The sequence below is a fragment of the Sinocyclocheilus grahami genome, unplaced genomic scaffold (assembly GCF_001515645.1).
Source record: "Sinocyclocheilus grahami isolate Dianchi unplaced genomic scaffold, SAMN03320097.WGS_v1.1 scaffold312.1, whole genome shotgun sequence".
Taxonomy (NCBI): domain Eukaryota; kingdom Metazoa; phylum Chordata; class Actinopteri; order Cypriniformes; family Cyprinidae; genus Sinocyclocheilus; species Sinocyclocheilus grahami.
This window is the reverse complement of record NW_015505491.1, coordinates 914212-933707: the sequence shown is the minus strand read 5'-3', so window position 1 is coordinate 933707 and position 19496 is coordinate 914212. Positions and strand designations below refer to the sequence as shown.

At 35.0% G+C, this 19496-nt stretch overlaps 1 protein-coding gene across 1 annotated transcript in view; it reads left to right on the top strand.

Moving 5' to 3' along the window:
- Window positions 1-792: 792 nt before the first annotated feature.
- LOC107601768 (metabotropic glutamate receptor 6-like) overlaps window positions 793-19496 on the top strand; it is a 58860-nt gene continuing 40156 nt past the window's right edge. Inside the window, exons 1-2 of the mRNA XM_016294057.1 lie at window positions 793-1130; window positions 8920-9525. Of these exons, the coding sequence (XP_016149543.1) occupies window positions 8968-9525 (558 nt within the window). The 5' untranslated portion in view covers window positions 793-1130; window positions 8920-8967. The remainder of the gene's footprint in view (window positions 1131-8919; window positions 9526-19496) is intronic.

Genomic DNA, 19496 nt, shown 5'->3' with positions numbered 1-19496 from the left:
GATGTTTTCATGCTTGTGCACAGCATGTGCATTATTTTTATTTATTTATTTAGGCCTGCATCTATAAATTATTTACTTATTTAAAAAAAAATACATTAAAATGTGTTGCATAACCAACATTCTGCAACCCATTTTGTTGTCATTTCACAAGAAAACCATAAAACAGAAAGGACCCAAATGAGTGAAAAATATATTTTGACCTTGAAAAAGGCATATTTTGTTTGGGTCAAATGGAGCGACCCTAAAAAACGTAATGGTAACAAATTACAATAAAGTTCTGTTAGTTTACTACATCAGTTTACATGAACCAACAATGAAAAAGCTAACACTTTAAATTAGGGAACACGTATTCACTATTAACTAAAGGGTTTCCCTCAATAAACTGAATTTTCTGCTTATTGATAGTAAAGGTAGTTGTTGTAGTAGTTATTTTTAGGTGTTGGGTATGGTTAGAATATGATCATACAGAATAAGGCATGCATTATAAGTAATAATAAATAGCCAATATGCTATAGTAATTACATGTTTTATACTAGACTTCAATAGGCTTTTGTTATGAGCTAATCAAAACACAGTAAATGTCTGTTGAAGCTTCATCCCCACGTTTTACCACAAAGTAGCCTTACAGGTCCCCAGCAAAAAATATTGTAGAAAAGTACAGTAAAAGAAATGAAAATAAACAGCAACACCCCAAACAGAGCATGAGGACTAGAGTGACCAGCACAAAGTGACAGCATACATGAAGAGAGAGAGAGAGAGAGAGAGAGCGCAAGAGAGCGAGGGGAGGGGGAATCGAGCTTTTAAGAGATTTGATAGAGATTAGAAGCGGCACAGTGTTGAGAAATATTTTATGTTCGATACGAATCTCATTTCACGGTGAAAAGGCAGAGAGCGCGCGCGAGGACGCGGACGGAGCTGCGGAACGCAAGACTGAATGAATGAAACGATGAAGAAGAGCTCTGGGCTTTCTGTAAACAGGTCATAGGTGATCTCAGCAGGTCATAGGTGAACTAAACAACTGCCAAAAGCTTCAGGTGGTTTGAGCGAGTCGTAATGTCTTCGAGGGTTTGAGGAGAGGTCGTGGACGTCTCGACAGACTCCTGGAGAAAGTTCAACATCAGGATGAACAGGTACAAAATCGGACTACAGTGTTTATATCTGTGTCGTGCAATGTTTTTACAATAGCCTATGTTTTGTATTTTTTAAGTTATTATAACATTTGCACAGTGCACGGAAAAAAATGCCATTGGAATTAGTGTATTTTTCTCTCCTTCATTTTATTTTATATACAATTCTACATGTACAACTGTTAAAAAAACGATGTAAATGCAGTACTAAATGAATTCTATGGTCAATATCAATCATACATATATCAAGGTACCATGGTATTACCATGGTTTGGACGCTGCTATGATGATAATACTGCAAGTATTTCTTGAAGAGCCTTGGAGTAAATGCTACATGAATATACAGTACTTAGGATTCAGCAACTTATATCAAAGTACCATGGTAATGCCATCTGATTCCATCATTATAAATGGTTTTTGGGACAAAGAAATATATTTTGGGGCACTAGTATTGGTACTATCGTATTCTTTGAAGTAGAATAAACATACATTGAATATGGTAAATGCATATGGTAATCATTCATTACTATGATATACATTAGGACATATATACATAATATATTTATTATTTACCATTATCAGATTATATCTCTGTATCATTTTTCGTTTTGTAGAAGTGCATAGGCAAAACAAATGTGTTGGGCATTGAATAATGTAACAATGTTTTTGTTTTTTTAAGTGACTGATGGTCGTTGTTACAAAGTTGAATAAGTAACCCCTTATTCAACTTTTTTTCAAATTTCTGTCATTCTCATCATGTTTTAAAGGGGTCATATGATGCTTTTTTAAAGATCATTATTTAGTGTATTTGGTGTAACAGAAGAGTGACTGTAAATTAATCTGTCATTCAAATGCTGCTGGAATAACAGATATTCCACAATGTTTGCATATAGTCCAAACAGATCAATCTCAATCTCTCTTGTTGGGAAAAAAGCCATAATAATTTTGTTCACATTTAATAATGTGTGATTTATCAACAATTCAATTCTGTTTGGCTTTTTTAAATTTGATATCCCTCTGTTATGCAGAATTTAGTGGGTAGTGAGCACTATATGTATAAGTATTTGAAGGTTTGCATTAATGCATGCATTATTTCATAATGTAGATTATCATAGGCTTTGACGTGTCCATCACGATTACACAAAAGAAGAGTTAAGTAGCTCTTGTAAGGCTTTGACACTCATTGCAATGTAGATTACTTTTGTGCTCTTTTGTGCATTTGTCTTGAAACTCCTTTTATCTGCTTTCCATGTCCTGTGGGATGAATTCCTAGTTTCTTAATCCATGCTATGAGGTCTGTCGAGTCTCTTTGAATTATCATTGCAGCACTGAACCCCCTGTCGGCTGTGTCATGCTTCTGTGCATGAGAGGTCAGCATTTAAAAGTCTTCCGTTTGTGTGAACAATGTCATATGTCGTCAGGGATGTTTGCAAAAGTGTTGTAGCTGCTCCCTGTGCCCTCTCACATAATGTCAAGAATTCACAGTGTGTGATCTTCATCTGATAATGTGTGTGCTCTGTGAGATGGCCCTAGAAAAATCCACAAGAGTTCATGTGAAATCCTTTATGACAGAAGTGATTTATATATTTTTTTTGCACATTGCGAGTGCTTATTTACTTATGAGATTTTTATTTTTACCCCCAGTCACCTGAGCCATAAAAGCTGTATATGGTGAGACTAATTACTCTTGATCAGCAAGAAAATTCCGTAATGACAACTCTGAATGGCTGATGGCGCCACAAGAATGCATAGGCTATAATCTCTTCACTAGTGACTGTTCTGAGCCATGATGTCAAGCAGATTGGAAAAATTCATGATTTTGTATGTATTTTATTTTTTAACACAATATACACAGCAAGGAGAACAAACAAAGCAACAACAATAATAGCAAAATAAATAAAAATGTGAAAATAAATTAAAGAACTGGCTTTGAAACAGTACTCAGAAATTGCACAATTGTAAATTTCACAAAATAACAAAGTAACACATTGAAATAAACATGACATTTTAAAATAGAAAGACTGAAATAGTATTTTTTTTTGTAAAACATACTCCAGTAATCTTTGTTTTATTTCCAACTTTGAAAAACTTTTTTTTTTACAGTGAAGAATATAAAGAAAGAGTTACAGTAAGAACTTTACATAAGGGTCAACTGACCCTTTGGAAAGACCCGCCACCCTTAGTTACTGTTGCTACGTCTAACAAGCCATGCTGCTCTCACACCACGCATCATGTTCTGACGCAGTGACAAATACATTGCGGAGCAAAGAGGAAACGTGCCAACAGACAAGACAGAGCAGGTTACTTTTGGTATGAAACAAAGATTCGGCTTTCAAATTTCGTCATTTTTTAAAAGAAATTCAAACAATAAATACCGATTTGTGGTTCTTTAATGTGTCGTGACAGATTGCTGTAGCGCCTCAGTTCAAGCGGTACGTGAGCTGATCACCTCTTCCACTTTACTAGTTCTAGCACAAAATAAACATGAATGAACATCAAGGTATTTGTTTCAAAAGACATCAATACATGCCATTTCTCAATTTCAAGTCCGCCGACGTTAATCTACTTTCCTGTCTGGTTTGTTTGTCGGACAAAAAGGCAGATTCAGCGTTATGATTGATCAGATCATCTGTCAATCAAACTCCTGGCAAAGGGGGCTTGAGGAAATATAGAAAGGACTGAGTGTTTGAAATCGATAATGTGAGTTGGCCTAAAAAAATCATGCTGAAGTCAGTGAGTTTTTTGAATGGGCTTTTGGTTAAATGTCTTGGTTGGTGGTGAATACAAGCTCAAGATATTTTCGCATTTCTAAGATAAAATACATCAATAATACCCCCATTTGATTAAAAAAATGCTTTAGTTGTCTTGAAAAAGGCAAAGGTTGTCAGGGACGTTAAACGTTACCATGCCGAACCGGTAAACTCATCTACTTACTTGTCTGTCTATACAGCCTCTTTGTGTTTATAATAGCACTCATTCAAACTATTCTAAAATGTTCAAGTTAAATGTTTTTAAATAAAAATTGAAAGAGTTGTCGGCAGCTTATTGGTGGTGACGTTAAAGTCATGCGATCATGTGCTCGTTTATAGCCTATGCTTCGCTCCAACATTTATAAATGTTGTGTTCATTTGTGAAGATTAAACGTGTAAGAATTATATTTCCTGCAATAATCCAAAAGCCAATGGAACTTGCATTTTGTCTGGGGAACCAGGGAGATGGTAACTTCCGGGTTGGCTTACAAAAATGTGTCTTCACTCCGGCACTCTATATTTGGGTTTTCCAGAATGCTGATTAGGTAACAAGAAAATCCCAAATATCGCACATCCTTATAAGATTGTTTTAGGAGTTACATTTTGTAACCAAAAAGCCGTGCATGTACAGTAGCATTGGTTGTTCAACATAGACTATGTCCCAAATTGCACACTTGAAGTATATTTCTTGTGATGGTCGTCCCTTGTATGTGTCAGTGAATCCACAGAGACCGTAGCGTGTCTCGTTTGCCATTTTGTGATTCTGAAGGGATCTCTTATAGGCCGCGGCACTCCCTCGATGCGCCCTTTTGCCTGATGCGGACTATTACCTGCCATTTAATGCACCATTACGTCACCAAAGTGTGCGGCATTTCAGACTTGGCTGTATTTTGCTGCGCATCTATATCACAATGCGGGATTTGCTGAATTTCCTCATTCCATTATTTCCTGAACAAGAAGATGAATGAGGTTTCAAAATACTCCTCGTGTCTGTTACAACTATTATGGACAGTCTATTGCAAAGCTTATATCTGAACCGCTGACCTCATTGTTGCAGAATGGTCCATCTTAATCCAGGTACATTGACACCCTTTTTTGTGCTGGGTCACTTTGACTCTGTCTAGTCTATCATTTCGGAACGAGTTCTCTCAAACTTCTCTCTTAACGGCTCCTAATGGATATCAGCTGCAAGATTTAGGTCTATTACCAAGGAAAAAAGGCCCCCAATGATTTGTTGTATTATCCATTATTCCAGCCCTTCATTTCTGAAGAGTGATCACATTATCTTGAGTAAGTATGTCACGCTGGGAATGACCTCACCATTTGTCACCAGCCCAGACACCCGAATGGGCATTAATAGTTTCAGCTGATGAATTTTAAAAAGTATTAACTGAGACTCTGTTCGCAGACTATGAAATGAAATTGGGATTTTGGTTGAACATGATATAAAAATATATCATGTTTTTGGCAGAGGGATTAAAGAAATTGTGATAAGAAATGATTTTTTTTTTTTTTTTCAGAGGCCAATCTTTCTACTTTAAATCAAGTCCGTAGAGTCATATAATACTTAAGTTAATTGCATATATTGAGGGAAAAGCAAAGAAACTCGCAGTGAATGACAGAAATCCAGTATAATAGTCTGCAGACTGCTATTATTGACTGCATATTAGCGGTCTCTGATGTGCAAATGATTTAGAAAGTGCTTTCCTCTCCCTTTGAAATGCCTCATAAACATGCCGCTTTTTATCATTCACTTGGGGTGGGCTTTTCATTGGTGGCTTTTTTTGCTTGTTTACAGGTTTGAATGCACAAAGCGATCTTGCGTTTACTTTAATGCCACATTACCGAATGCGTTCGCTGCACTGCGAGTGCCAACCGTACGCAGCCCTTCACAAACAGTGATTACTGTGAGTAGATGATGCCACCATGGATTATTGAAACAGCCCATTATGTTTAACAGCTTCAAATGATGTTTTATCACCGTGAAAATGATATTTACCAGAGAGAGTGCAGGGAAGATCTTGTCTCCTTCGATTATCGTCTGACATCGTGCCACTGCCACTTCAGTGCCAACCCAGAATCAAATTACTTCTCATGAGGAAATGAACCCACTTTCAAAACAATTAGTATGCAATATTAAATATGTCTTTTAATTTCAGAAATAGCAGTGGGGTGCTTTGGTTCACTCAAGCACACACATCTCCAGATCATGTAAGGGAAAAAATAGTCGATAACAGTAAGGGAGACTATAGATATTCAATCTGATTTGTGTTAGCTGAATGAATTTAAAGGGAAACCCTTTGGCAGGCAGGCAGGCCGAGAAGCAAGCATGTGAACGGTTTAGGATTTGATTAGGCTATTCGAAGCAAATGCAATCTCCAGTTTCTACTGTAAATGCAATCAGGGCTCATAAGGAACTGGAACAGCAGCGTTCGATATCTGAAGTTGCTGCTGAACACCTGTCACTGAGTAGATGTTGCAGTTTCGAAGCAACTGCAGCAAAAAGCAGATGCCGCCGCTACAGCTATGTGCTCTGGAGTGTGATGTAAAATTTTCATCAAAATGTAATGCCTCGCTACTAAGAGGTTCTGAAAGCTGTCAGATGCAGCTCCAGTGATTTATCCTTCCACTCTCGTACATAAACCATGGCTTGTGTTCGGAATGGAATTCTTGTGTACTGTTGATGGCATACTGCACAATATGTACTGCCTGTTTTTTTAAACAGCATACAGTATGTCATGAGTCACATTAACACAGTCGCATGCTAAATGATCACATCATTCACTACACTGTATGTTCTATAAAGTAAATGTAATATTGTGCATTTTGAATCCAAGTTTGTATAAAAATTGTGTTAGTTTTTGACTTTGGCAGTCTGATTCAGTAATCAGTACAGGGGGTGATGTAAAAATCTGAAATCTGAAGGTCATATTAAGCTTTTTACCTTCATCGTTTTATGCAACTTATCAAATGCCTTTTATGGTTATATTTCATATTGTTTTTACTTTTGACCTAATAAAGTTTTTCAAAAAGTAATGCATTTGGTTACCAATGATACAACAAAAGGTATTCAGAATAAGCCATATGTAAAATATATGTGTAAATTTAAATAAATATTGTTTATGTCTCAACATGTGTCATTTCCCGTCAAACTTTGCCAAATGATGATATTTAAGAAATAATATTATTTACTATTATAATTTTATTATGAAAAATATTATTTATTAAAAATAAGAACAAAATATGTAGTTAGGATACATACATTTCTAGTTATTAAATTAGTCTAGTAAGACAAAGGAATTATCTTTATCTTCAAAAAAATTCCACAGCAGTGTTATTTTAGTATCAATGAGATACTATTATAGTTTTTATTAATTAAATATATTAATTAATATTTTGAATTGTATTTATTTTTATATTGTCTGTTTTTCTTTTAATTTTAATTAAAGTTTCAGTGATGTTGTTGTGTTTTCTATTTTTTAGTAGCTTTTGTTTATTTTATGTCTATAGTTTTTATTCATTTTAGTTCAGTTATCGTTATTTTAGTACATCAAGTAAAATTAAAAATTAAAAATTATATTTTTAACATTTTATTTTAATTCATTTAATTTAATTTTAAATTATTTTTAGTTTAATTTGAATTTTTAATTTTAGTTAAATAACCATGTTCCAGAGAATGTATGAAACAAAATCATCAGAGACATACTTACATTTGTTGATTCAGGCAGATGTTGAATAATTCCCCAGTGCAGCTCTCTTTGCATCTCGGAGTAACTGTATGATCATCCTATAGACTAGAGCTTTATTTCTATTCGCTCTCAACATTAAAGGTAACTTTTCTTGTATTGAAGTTTTAGCTACCGTCTACAGTCTCTCCCATTCTTAGCTCAATTCCATCTTTTCTCTCTGCTTTCTGAACAAATTCAGTCTTTCATTGACCTTTGAACCCTTTGGAGAGTCACTTATTCCACAGCTGGTCTTACAATCACTACACATCAGAGCAGTTGGGCTCCATTCCCCGGAGCTTCACCACATGCCAGACTATATCACTCTCCATTCACAGCGTTTCAGTTCAGTGCCATTCCCAGTGGACGCTTTGAGAATGAAACCTGCGTCTTTAAAGCACATTGTATCTGGTCTTGTTTATGATGTGTTATCCACTGTGCATGAATAGTTAGAGAGTGCTAGAAATTCAAATTACTTTTTTAAAAGTGTTTTTTAGTGTTCCAATGCTTTTTCCATGTAACATTATGGTAGAATCATTGTCATGAGAATGTTGTGAATCTACTGAATTCAGCAGGAAATGTGCATTGCAAGAATGTAGAGTTAAAACTCAAAAGGTTGACAAAAGTGACATAAAAAGTTTCAAGCTTCTGACATGTTGATTATTTACTGGCCCAAGTCAAAAGTACAGGCAAAACTTCCATGCAAGAGTTTAATATATAGAATTAGGGCTGCATAAATTATTGAAATAAAACCAAAATCACAATATAGAAATTAAGACTAGATATTAAGGAATTAAGAATAAATATTTGTATTTGTATTATTATTGTAGTATTTTTCTTAAAGATAATTTAATATATGCTTTTTTTACATTTGTATTACAGTACAATTTTATAATACTAATATTTCTTATTTTATTTAAACATTGCAATAATAATTGTTCTTAATAATAAAAGTGTTATTTTTTTGTTTAATATATAATTTAATAAATATTTATATCCGTACTTAATATGTGTGTATATATATATATATATATATATATATATATATATATATATATATATATATATATATTACAGTGTAACTTTATAATAGAATTTTATTTGATTTAACCTTTTTATTTAATATTATTAGTATTAGTATTAGTATACTATTATTATAGTAAAATTGATATTGTGCAGCCTTACGAACAAAAAGAGAAAAAAGCATTTTAAATTGCAATCACATTTTCACTAAAACTTAAAGTTTTAAAAAAGAAATCATCACATAATTGCACCCCTATTTTTCCTCATGTACATATTTTTGTTTATCTCTGACAGGTTCCTCAGATAGTGGATGAACACTTGCGTGTTTGATTCCTGGTCATTATGACATCACATCCTCCTCTGTTCTCATTGGACCATCAGGTCGGGATGTTCCGGGTTTTAAGCTGGAGCAGCTGTCACTCTACCACATGGCCACGCCTCCTGTGGATTCTCTGGGTGTGGCTAAGCCCATGTTCGTCAGTTCACCAGCACTCGCACCCACATTCCATCAAAATCCCGGGGGACATCACCTTGGGGGGCCTTTTCCCGGTCCATGCCAGGGGTCATGCAGGGGTCCCATGTGGAGAAATAAAGAAGGAGAAAGGAATCCACCGGTTGGAGGCCATGCTGTACGCACTGGACCAGATCAACAGCGACCCAGAACTGCTGCCCAACATCACACTAGGGGCCCGGATCCTCGATACATGTTCCAGGGACACTTACGCTCTAGAGCAGTCTCTGACATTTGTCCAGGCCCTCATTCAGAAAGACACGTCTGACATCCGCTGCTCCAACGGCGAACAACCAATCATACGCAAGCCTGAGCGCGTGGTGGGTGTGATAGGGGCGTCGGGAAGCTCAGTGTCCATCATGGTGGCCAATGTCCTGCGGCTGTTTGAGGTGAGAACTCATCTTAAACATATGACAGTGAGTGAGTGAGTCTGTGCAACATTCAGAATTGAAGAATGGGCTCCAACTATATATCTATCTGTCTGTCTGTCTGTCTGTCTGTCTGTTGGTCTGTCTGTCGGTCTGTCTGTCTGTATCTGCCTGTCTGTCTCTGTGTCTGTCTGTCTGTCTGTCTCTGTGTCTGTCTGTCTGTCTGTCTGTCTATCCATCTATCTATCTTTCTATCCATCTATCTATCTATCTATCATTCTGTTGTTTTATCGTTTTGTCGTTATGTTGTTCTATGTATCATTCTATCTACCATTCTATCGTTGTACCTATATCACTCTATCTGTCAGTTTATCTGTCTACCGTTCTATCGTTCTATTGTTCTGTCATTCTCTCTGTCCATGAGGATGATTAAACATTAAGATAATTAAAACATTAAGATGATTAAATAAAAAAACAAATATAATTTGTCAAAATAGTTATATGAATTTCTTTGATTTTCAGTTAATCTTATTGTAATTGTACTTACCTTACATTCAAACTTGAACTGCAGTTCTGCATCTTGTTTGCTACCTCACTTCAAAGTCATGAATTGATTTGGAATGTAAAAGGCATTCTTAATTCAGTTCTGAATAACACAGCCCTCATATACAGTATCTCACAGAAGTGAGTACACCCCTCTCATTTTTGTAAATATTTTATATTTTTTCATGTGACAACACTGAAGAAATGACACTTTGCTACAATGTAATATAGTGAGTGTACAGCTTGTATAACAGTGTAAATTTGCTGTTCCCTTAAAATAACTCAACACACAGCCATTAATGTCTAAACCGCTGGCCACAAAAGTGAGTACACCCCTAAGTGAAAATGTCCAAATTGGGCCCAAAGTGTCAATATTTCGTTGAATTATTTTGAGGGGACAGCAAATTCACACTGTTATACAAGCTGTACACTCACTACTTTACATTGTAGCAAAGTGTAATTTCTTCAGTGTTGTCACATGAAAAGATATAATAAAATATTTACAAAAATGTGAGGGGTGTCCTCACTTTTGTGAGATACTGTATATGTGTATTTTCTTCAGCTTACAGTGATTTAAACAAGTACGACATGTTCATGATCCATGTTCCTGGATCAACATCCTTGAACTACACTCTGGAATTCCTGAAACAACAACAAATCAACTATTTTGTTTTTACAAACAATTTTTTAAAGTTTACATCAACCTGTCATTTCCCTTTGATTGTAGTTTTAGGACTGAAAACGCCTTTGTGTTTGCCGCACCATTCCAGCCAATTTGCTTTAAAATGGTCAGGATCTCAATGCCTACAGGCCAGGACCTCGCTTTAATTGACAAGGAGGATTAGAGAGACCAGCTAATCATGTTGTCGGCCATAGCTCTCTGGTATCCCATAGGCTTCTGAATATTAGTTCTGCTATGTCTTATATCCAGCAAGCATTTAGGCTAATTTTTATTCCCTACAGCTGTGAATTCTCATTCTATTCAGTTGTTTTTACCAAATTTTCGATGCTGAAATGTTGTTTCAGTTATAGTTTGTGTAGTTTGGTGCAGTAGTCATTAATACTGCATTCTGCGCTTGTGGAATTTTAATGGGAAGGCTTGGATAACTCACAACTGGACCATACGAATGCTGGTCAGGCATTACAAAGCTGTGTGTTGTGGCATCAAATGTTTCATGTGCATCTCGAAATGCCAACCTCCCTCAATACATCATGGTGGGGGGAAATGATTATTGCATATCATATTCACTTTGAGCAACAATCATATTTAGTGATCCTCATCCAAACACGCAGAGCTGTAAATACCTGTGCTGTTTTATTTTCCATCATTGAAACTAACTGCTTATTATATTTAAAATGTTGTACTTTCACTGGCGGTCAAAGGTTTGGAGTAATTAAGATTTTTAATGGTTTTGAAAGAAGTCTCTTATACTCACCAAGACTGCATTTATTTGATAAAATACAGTAAAAACAGAAACATTGTGAAATATTATTACAATTTAAAAGAACTGTTTTCTATTTGAATGTATTGTAAAATGTAATTTGATACAAAGTTTAATTTTCAGCATCATTACTCCAGGCTTCAGTGTCACATCATCCTTCAGAAATCATTCTAATATGCTGATTTGCTGCTCAAGAAACATTTATTATTAATATCAGTGATGCTTCATATTTTTCTGTAAACTGTGATACACAACCATTCAAAAGTTTGGAGTAAGATTAAAAAATAAGTAAATAAATAATATTTGTATTCAGCAAGGATGCATTCAGTTGATCAGAAGTGACAGTAAAGACATTTATAATGTTACAAATGTAACAAAATGTTTATTGTAAATGCTTTTGTATTCATTACATACTAAAAAAGACTTGAGTAATGGCTGCTGAAAATTCAGCTTTGCGATCACAGGAATATATTATATTTTAAAATATATTTAAATAGAAATCTCTTATTTTAAATAGTAATAATATTTCAGAATATTACAGTTTTTTTTACTGTATTTTTGCTCAGTAAATGCAGAATTGGTGACTTCTTTCAAAAACATTAATAATCTTAATTATTCCAAACCTTTGACCCCCAGTGTAGCTTTTAACCCAGCCATGACCTTTCAGCCCAATTATAGTTGCTAAACATTTCCTGTAACTAAATATTACATATGCATGAGTGAACTTGTGACTCAGAGTGTCCAATTTGCTTGTCGGAAAAACTGGAGAGTACATTGTTGTTGGATCAAGCTCAATTTGGACAAAGATAAGAGAGCACATTTGTGTAATCAGCGTTTTTTTGTGTGTTTGTTACAACAAAAGCATGGAGAAACAACTACAGCGAGAACTGCTTGGCACACACTAGGCTGTGATTGGGCATTATTGGCAACCGCAAGCATTTATGATCAGAATTCTACCCACAACAAAGCACAAAACCCATGCACATTTTTCCTTTAAGCAAACAAAAGCTGAGGGAGCTTTAAACAAGTGTGAACAACTATGCATTATTTGTCCTGAAACTGCTCCAACTTTCTCCCAAGAGGATCATACTTGGTGGCTCTCTCATATATTGCAATATTAGGCTCGTCTGAGAACACATGGCAAGGACACCCTGCCCGGGAACGAGGGAATCTCTGTAACGAATGGTGTGATTTGCTTCCCTAGTGTAAGCTTTTTTTGCGAAGGCTATCTCGTTCCCTATATCCTCGGGTTCCACAGGACTCAAATCCCTTCCTACATGGTTCTTATGTTTGAAATGAGAAGCCGACATATTGTTCTGAGAGCATGTAGAGAGTTTTTTCCTCTTTTGTAAGGTGAAATGTGGAAATTGATTTTATGAGAGTCGACCGAGTGACAGACTAATAAAGCATTTTTTTTAGCTCTTCTCTAATGGAACAAGACAACAGAGTCAGAGGGTTTCTACATGCCGTCTACGCTTCGGTGTGCACTGGTTAAGATCCCAAGAGAAGATGTTTTTTTATGTCATAATACAATTTGAGCTCCCTTAACCATCGTCTGCGATGCATTATTGAGTTAAAGAGCCCTCACTTCATTTGCGAACAAAGGCCGTGTTGATCGCTGATTGATCGTAATAGAATTGGTTTGACAAAACAAAAATGTTCAAGACCCACGGGAAAGAAAGTCTGAGGTCTTTTTAATATCTCATTTGATTCTTTTATGAAGCAGTGGAGAGCAAATGGAGATTTGCTTCTGCTTAGTCTGCAAACAGAGATACGATCTGAACCATTTCTCCAAATGATCTGAGCTGCTCTTTACATTCATTATGCAGCGTTATACCCTTGATGTGCTTAAAATAGACTCGCTTTGTCTATTTTTATTTCTCCAAAAGAATTTTAGGAGAGGATGAAGTTGAGTAAGCATTTGGAGCAGTGTAGGGGACACAAACCTGTAATGTCAGATTAAAGTGATCGCATGAATGCAGAGGCCTCACGTGTTTATTTGTGATTGACTGAAGAAAAAATACAGCTGTTTTGTTCCTAAATCCAGCATTTCCAGTTCACAGTTGTCATGGAAATGCTGTAATCTCATTAACAGGGACATTGCTAAGCCCCTCAGTTGAGGGGCTACATGTTTTAGGTGATCCAATAAGCTGGTTATGACAAAATATCAAAGGCATCTTTGAAAATTCAAATATTTAACTGTTTATTAAACTATGGTATATGAAACCAATGAACATGAGAGTGCCTTCAAACCAGAAAAATCACACTTAAATACATCAGACAAAACAATGCGTTGCGCCAGGATAACGGTGTAGTTATGGCATTGACATATAGTTTTTGGACACATATTTCTTTCAAGAATGTGAAGGAACTGCAGGGGGTGTGTAAGTTGATAGAAAGGTAATAATTAATTATATCGAATGGAAAATATATAAATTAGACCGCATGTTAATCACAATATATCTTAGTGCATTAAGCAAATTAAAGGCTACAAATTTACTTAAATAACTGTATAGTCTGTTGCATTTCCTTATTTTGATTATCAAATTATATTTTATTTCACAGTACTTTGCAACAGTAATATATTCCTCATTTTTATAATTAAGTGTCATGTCATTTTTATAATTAAGTTAAAAATACTACTACTATCACCACTAATAATAATACTAATTATTATTATTATTATAGCAGTAATATATTTCGTCATCATATTTATAAAGTAAAAAATACTACCACCAACAATAATAATAATAATGATAATAATTGTATTTTTTATTATTATGGTTATAATAATAATAATAATAGAAGACATTAAATGAAAAACAATTGTTATTATTATTATTATTGTCATTGTTGTTGTTGATATTATTATTATTACTACTACTACTATTAACTTGAGAGAACTGCAGACTTGCAAATGTGTAGATAAATTATTGAAATATTAACATACAATCTCAAGTAAACATTTTACATCTAAGGGGTTCTGCTGTCTTCAATATGAATACAGTACCATAGTATACCAAAGTATTATGGTTTTACCATCTGATTCCATCAGTATACCATGGTATAATATTGTAAGTGTACAGATCAGTTCACTGTGTCTATATACAATGTTTCTTTACTGAATTTTCCCAAACGGATTTCATAGAAATTCAAATTTCATTTAAAAAAACACAAAAACCATGAAGTGCATTTCAATTTCACAGGAAGTTATCCCATTGTGCTGTTGTAAATGACAGAAAGGTGTTAGACAATAGGCTGTATCCTTGGGGACAGCTGTCTGTAGCCAACCCTCTAATTAAACACACGTGGAATAAAGTCTGAAACGAATGCAGAACAAAAGCAGTGGTACAGTGGATCTTCATTAACCGGACCTTTTTGCGTCTGTATGATGAGGGGCACAGCATCAGCGCGAGTGATTATTCCAGTCTACACATTGCTCACTGAAGCGTGGACAAAGGTTGGACAGCCACCTCTTTCCATTTATCGTGTTTTTGTTGTTTAAATATGCTTGGGACCGTTTCAAACAGCCATTTAGCCCATGTTTTGCATACGAAAAGCCTGTTGTTTCGCTGATATTTTTTACACAGTCGATCATTAAGATGTGTTTGATGTGTCAGAAACATTATGAAAATATCATGAGACAGATTGTGAGCACAATGCTCGGGTTCTGGAAATTTCTTTGATGTTTGTGACACCAAACACCTGTTGTTTGTGGACAGGACAGTCTTTGTGTTTATTCGAGTCTTTGCGACAGGAATGAATCTGTGGATGTGTCCCAATTCGCATACTTCTGCTATGCACTGAAAGTATGTTCTCCACTGATGATTGCAAAGCATATGATTTTTAGTAATGAGGCTTTGATTGCAATGTTATGCTTACATACTACTCTTGCTATTTCTACAGTATAATAGCACAGTATGCACATTTTCTGCATAGAGTACTGGAATGATCTATTTTATTATTTTTGGACTCTTTGCACTGACAAACATCAAGACATTTTATGACGCAAACTTTAATAAAATATGCAAAACTTAGTTTTTTTTGCAAATTGAGCTCTTTGCACTAACAAACGTCAAAACATAAACTTGAATTAAATTTGGAAAATAATGGTTTTATATATGCAAAACGTGTCATCATTTATTCAGTGTCATGTTATTCCAAACCTTTTGTATTTGTTCTTTTTGCAAGAACGCTGGGATCCGTACAAAATTGAACCCCATTGATTTCATTGATAAATATGCAAAACTTAGTTTTTTTTGCAAATTGAGCTCTTTGCACTAACAAACGTCAAAACATAAACTTGAATTAAATTTGGAAAATAATGGTTTTATATATGCAAAACGTGTCATCATTTATTCAGTGTCATGTTATTCCAAACCTGCTTAATTTTTGTATTTGTTCTTTTTGCAAGAACGCTGGGATCCGTACAAAATTGAACCCCATTGATTTCATTGAGTTCACAAAAATAGAAGAAAAAAAAACACTGAAACATTTTTCAAAATATCATCTTTTGTGTTTTCACAGAGAAAAGTTGTACTAGACAAGTTTCAAATTAATTGAAGTAAATAATGACAATTTTCATTTTTGGTGAACTATTCCCTTAAAGTCAACATTTAAAGGGGTCATATGATGCCCATTTTCCAGAAGTTGATATGATTCTTTAGGGTCTTAATGAAAAGTCTGTAACATAGTTTGGTTAAAATTTCTCAATGGTAGTGTAAAAAACACCCTGTCAAAAACAGCTCTTTTCAGAGCATGCCGTTTTGTAGCATTTTCCTTTTAATGTTAATGAGCTCTGCTGACCCCGCCCCTCTCTTCTGAGCCGCTCTCTGAGAGACTGTTTACTTTAGCTGCATTCATTGTGAAACTTTGCACATTGTTAGGAAAGGCGATTTGCAAAGATTCATTAAAAAACCTTACACTCACTTCTTCTGTAGGTGAAGCTGGATCACGAATGATTTGCGCGAACATAGACGCATTTATGTAGATCGGGGGCGCATTCCCTTCAAAAACAAACATAATCAACCGCGTCTTCAGCAGCTTAGATGTCAGGAGTAAATGACGACTGCTATGTTCATTATTACATCCAACAACAGAACACCTCAATCGCTTAGGAGTCAATCTTGTCTACATCTGCTCCGGCGGTGAAACAATGGTGGACTGATGACAGCTCACTCAGGGCGGAGCTAAGGTAAGACACCAGTCCAGTCTGTGCTGAAACGCTACTGTCAATCAAACTATCGTGGGAGAGGCCTGTTTTTGTGACGTCACACAGACAGGCATCTGAGATCGGCTCAATTTGAGAAAGGGGTAAAAATTTTAGTAGATTAAAAAAAAACACTGGGTGGATTTTTATCATTTTAGGGTGGTTGTGTACACACACTGCCTACACAGATTTCAGTTCAAACAACTTGTAAAAGTGCATGTAGCATCCTATGACCCCTTTAAGTTAAAAATGAATGAATTGAAACCTTAAATGCTTCATATGAATTAAAAATGCTTAATTATTAAGTTTCTACATTTAAAACTGCTTTGACAGTACAGAAACTTAAATAAAATATGTATTGTTGACATATATGGTTGCTAAATATATTACCATATAACAAAATCATCATAAAGATATCATGGACATATATACAAATTTTACTATGGGGATTTTATATATGTTATAAACTTACATCTTCATCTACCCAGAGAATGCATGTAGCTTACTATATGTGAAAATGATATATTGCCATATATATTATATGGCAATCTATCACTCTATATCACTCTTGATACAGTGCAGTTTATGTCATATATTACATTTACGTATAGGATTTGGCACCATTTTCTACAGCTGAACAAATAAAAAATAGCACTGTCACAAACTCTTCTTTTCATGCAGGGGTTGCAGTGGGTGTTAGCCAAACAAAACATGCACCAATGCACACTTGGAAATCCATCCAAGAACCTTTGGCACACTGTTCAATGAACTATAATTTGCGATGAACTAATTCTAATCTCACATGCTGTTTAGGACAGATAGTTTATGAATTGGGATGCAGCATGAGTTTTCAGTTCAGCGTTTCTTGAGTCACGAGAGGGGCCGTATCTCATGCTTTCCACAGTCAGGGCGAGTTAAATGAGATTTTGCTTCACCCCACGGTAATGACTCTCCCCGTCAGACACTCACTTTAAAGACAGCACGTCCTTCCCGCTTAACAGACAGAGATGACACATCTGTGAGCATGCACAGACCTTCAGTGCACCTTTTCAGAAACAGAGCATGCTGGGAGTCATACATGTACACACACACACGTCTTTCTCAGACATCTTTCTCAGATGCACGCACACACACACACACACACTCATTTGGATTACAGAGCGGTCACAGACCTTCCAATGAAAGCGGCACATAAGCCCCGGCAGACCGCATGAATTGCAGTAAAAATCAGCACTTCAGCAGTGCAGCAGTTGCATAATTGTAAATGTCGTCTCTGTGGTCGTTCTGGCTGGATGGGACGCAGTAGCAAACTGCATGTTTTTTTAATGATAAGACTTAGTGCTCTGGCTGATGAAACAGCTTCAGGTACTCAATTTTTAACGGCTCGTCTTTATGTGGCATAAAACCACTGACTCTTAGTTTTATGGGGCCGATTCAGATACGTGTAGAACAGAGGAGTTTGATTGCCTCTCGCCAAAACAATCACATGAGGTTATAAAACAAAGAAATTCACTGTATGTGAGACGGGTTCTTATTTGAACTCAACACCAACATGTTGTTTTTATAGACAACAAAGGTGCTTCTTTAAAGCTCTTGCCTAATTAGGCGAACCAAGCAGGAAAATGTGGCTGATAGGAAATTCGAATAGCATTAATATTGCAGGACTTTTTTTGTTTTTTTGGTGGACTCCTGATCTCCTTTGAGATGCATTTTTAGTGTGTCTAATAGTCATCGTAAATTATTTAAAGTGTAGTATTTATTTATTTATTTTTTACAAATCTTACTGAAATTCAAAGGTACATCTTTGAAATGGTGGTTTTGCTTAGACTTGCATGTGAAAATGTTCAAATGGAAACAACTTAGGTCTGAAATATTCTCTGTGCAGATGATTTTAGCTATGCAATTGCATGAATATTTGCATTCCAACATGTATCTGACTACATTTCATGATGCAATGCAGATACCTGGGTTATTTTAGTATCACTCATTGTTTTTATTGATAGTTTAAATTAGTTTATATATTTTTTGTTTTCGTTTTAATTTTCGTTAAAATATTTTTTTGTCATTTTTGTAATCTTATTTTTAAATATGTTTATATAGTTTTTAATCATTTTATTTTCATTTGAGATATTTTAGTACATCAAGTTAAACTAAATTAGAAATATTTCCTTGACTTTTTCAATATTTAAAAAAATATTTTATTTCACTTAATTTTTTATTTTATTTCAGGTAAAAAAATATATTTGTTATGGTTTTAATTTGACTGAAAAAATGCTGTAGAAACAGTTTTCACTCAGACATTGCTAGAACATTTCACAGACAGTTACAAAGAACCAGCAAGTAACACATTAAATTAAACATGAAATTTTGTTGTAAAACATACTCCAGTAATTTTTGTTTTATTTGCAACTTCAAAAAATGTTTACAGTGTAGTTTTACTTAACTATAATAATCTGCACAAGTACTTGACACATTCTCAGTGTTGTCTCAATAGTGTTCTTTTTTTTTTTACTGTAAATGTCTTCTTTTATACAGTCTTTCAGGACCCCATGTAACAGTGAAACAAATGTATGAAGTGAATCATGTGAAGCAAGTTAGTTAATACACCCGTCAAGTATGTTCAACCTGGCCACAGTGTATTGACTAAGCACTTGGTATTTGCATACTTGAAATTTACAGCTAATTATCCAAAAGGCAAAAGGCAAATAAAGTTAATTTATCTTGCTAACATCCATGATTCTGAGCAACATAATGGTGTTTCGTTCCTGAATGAATCATCCGTTTAAATGATTCGGTTC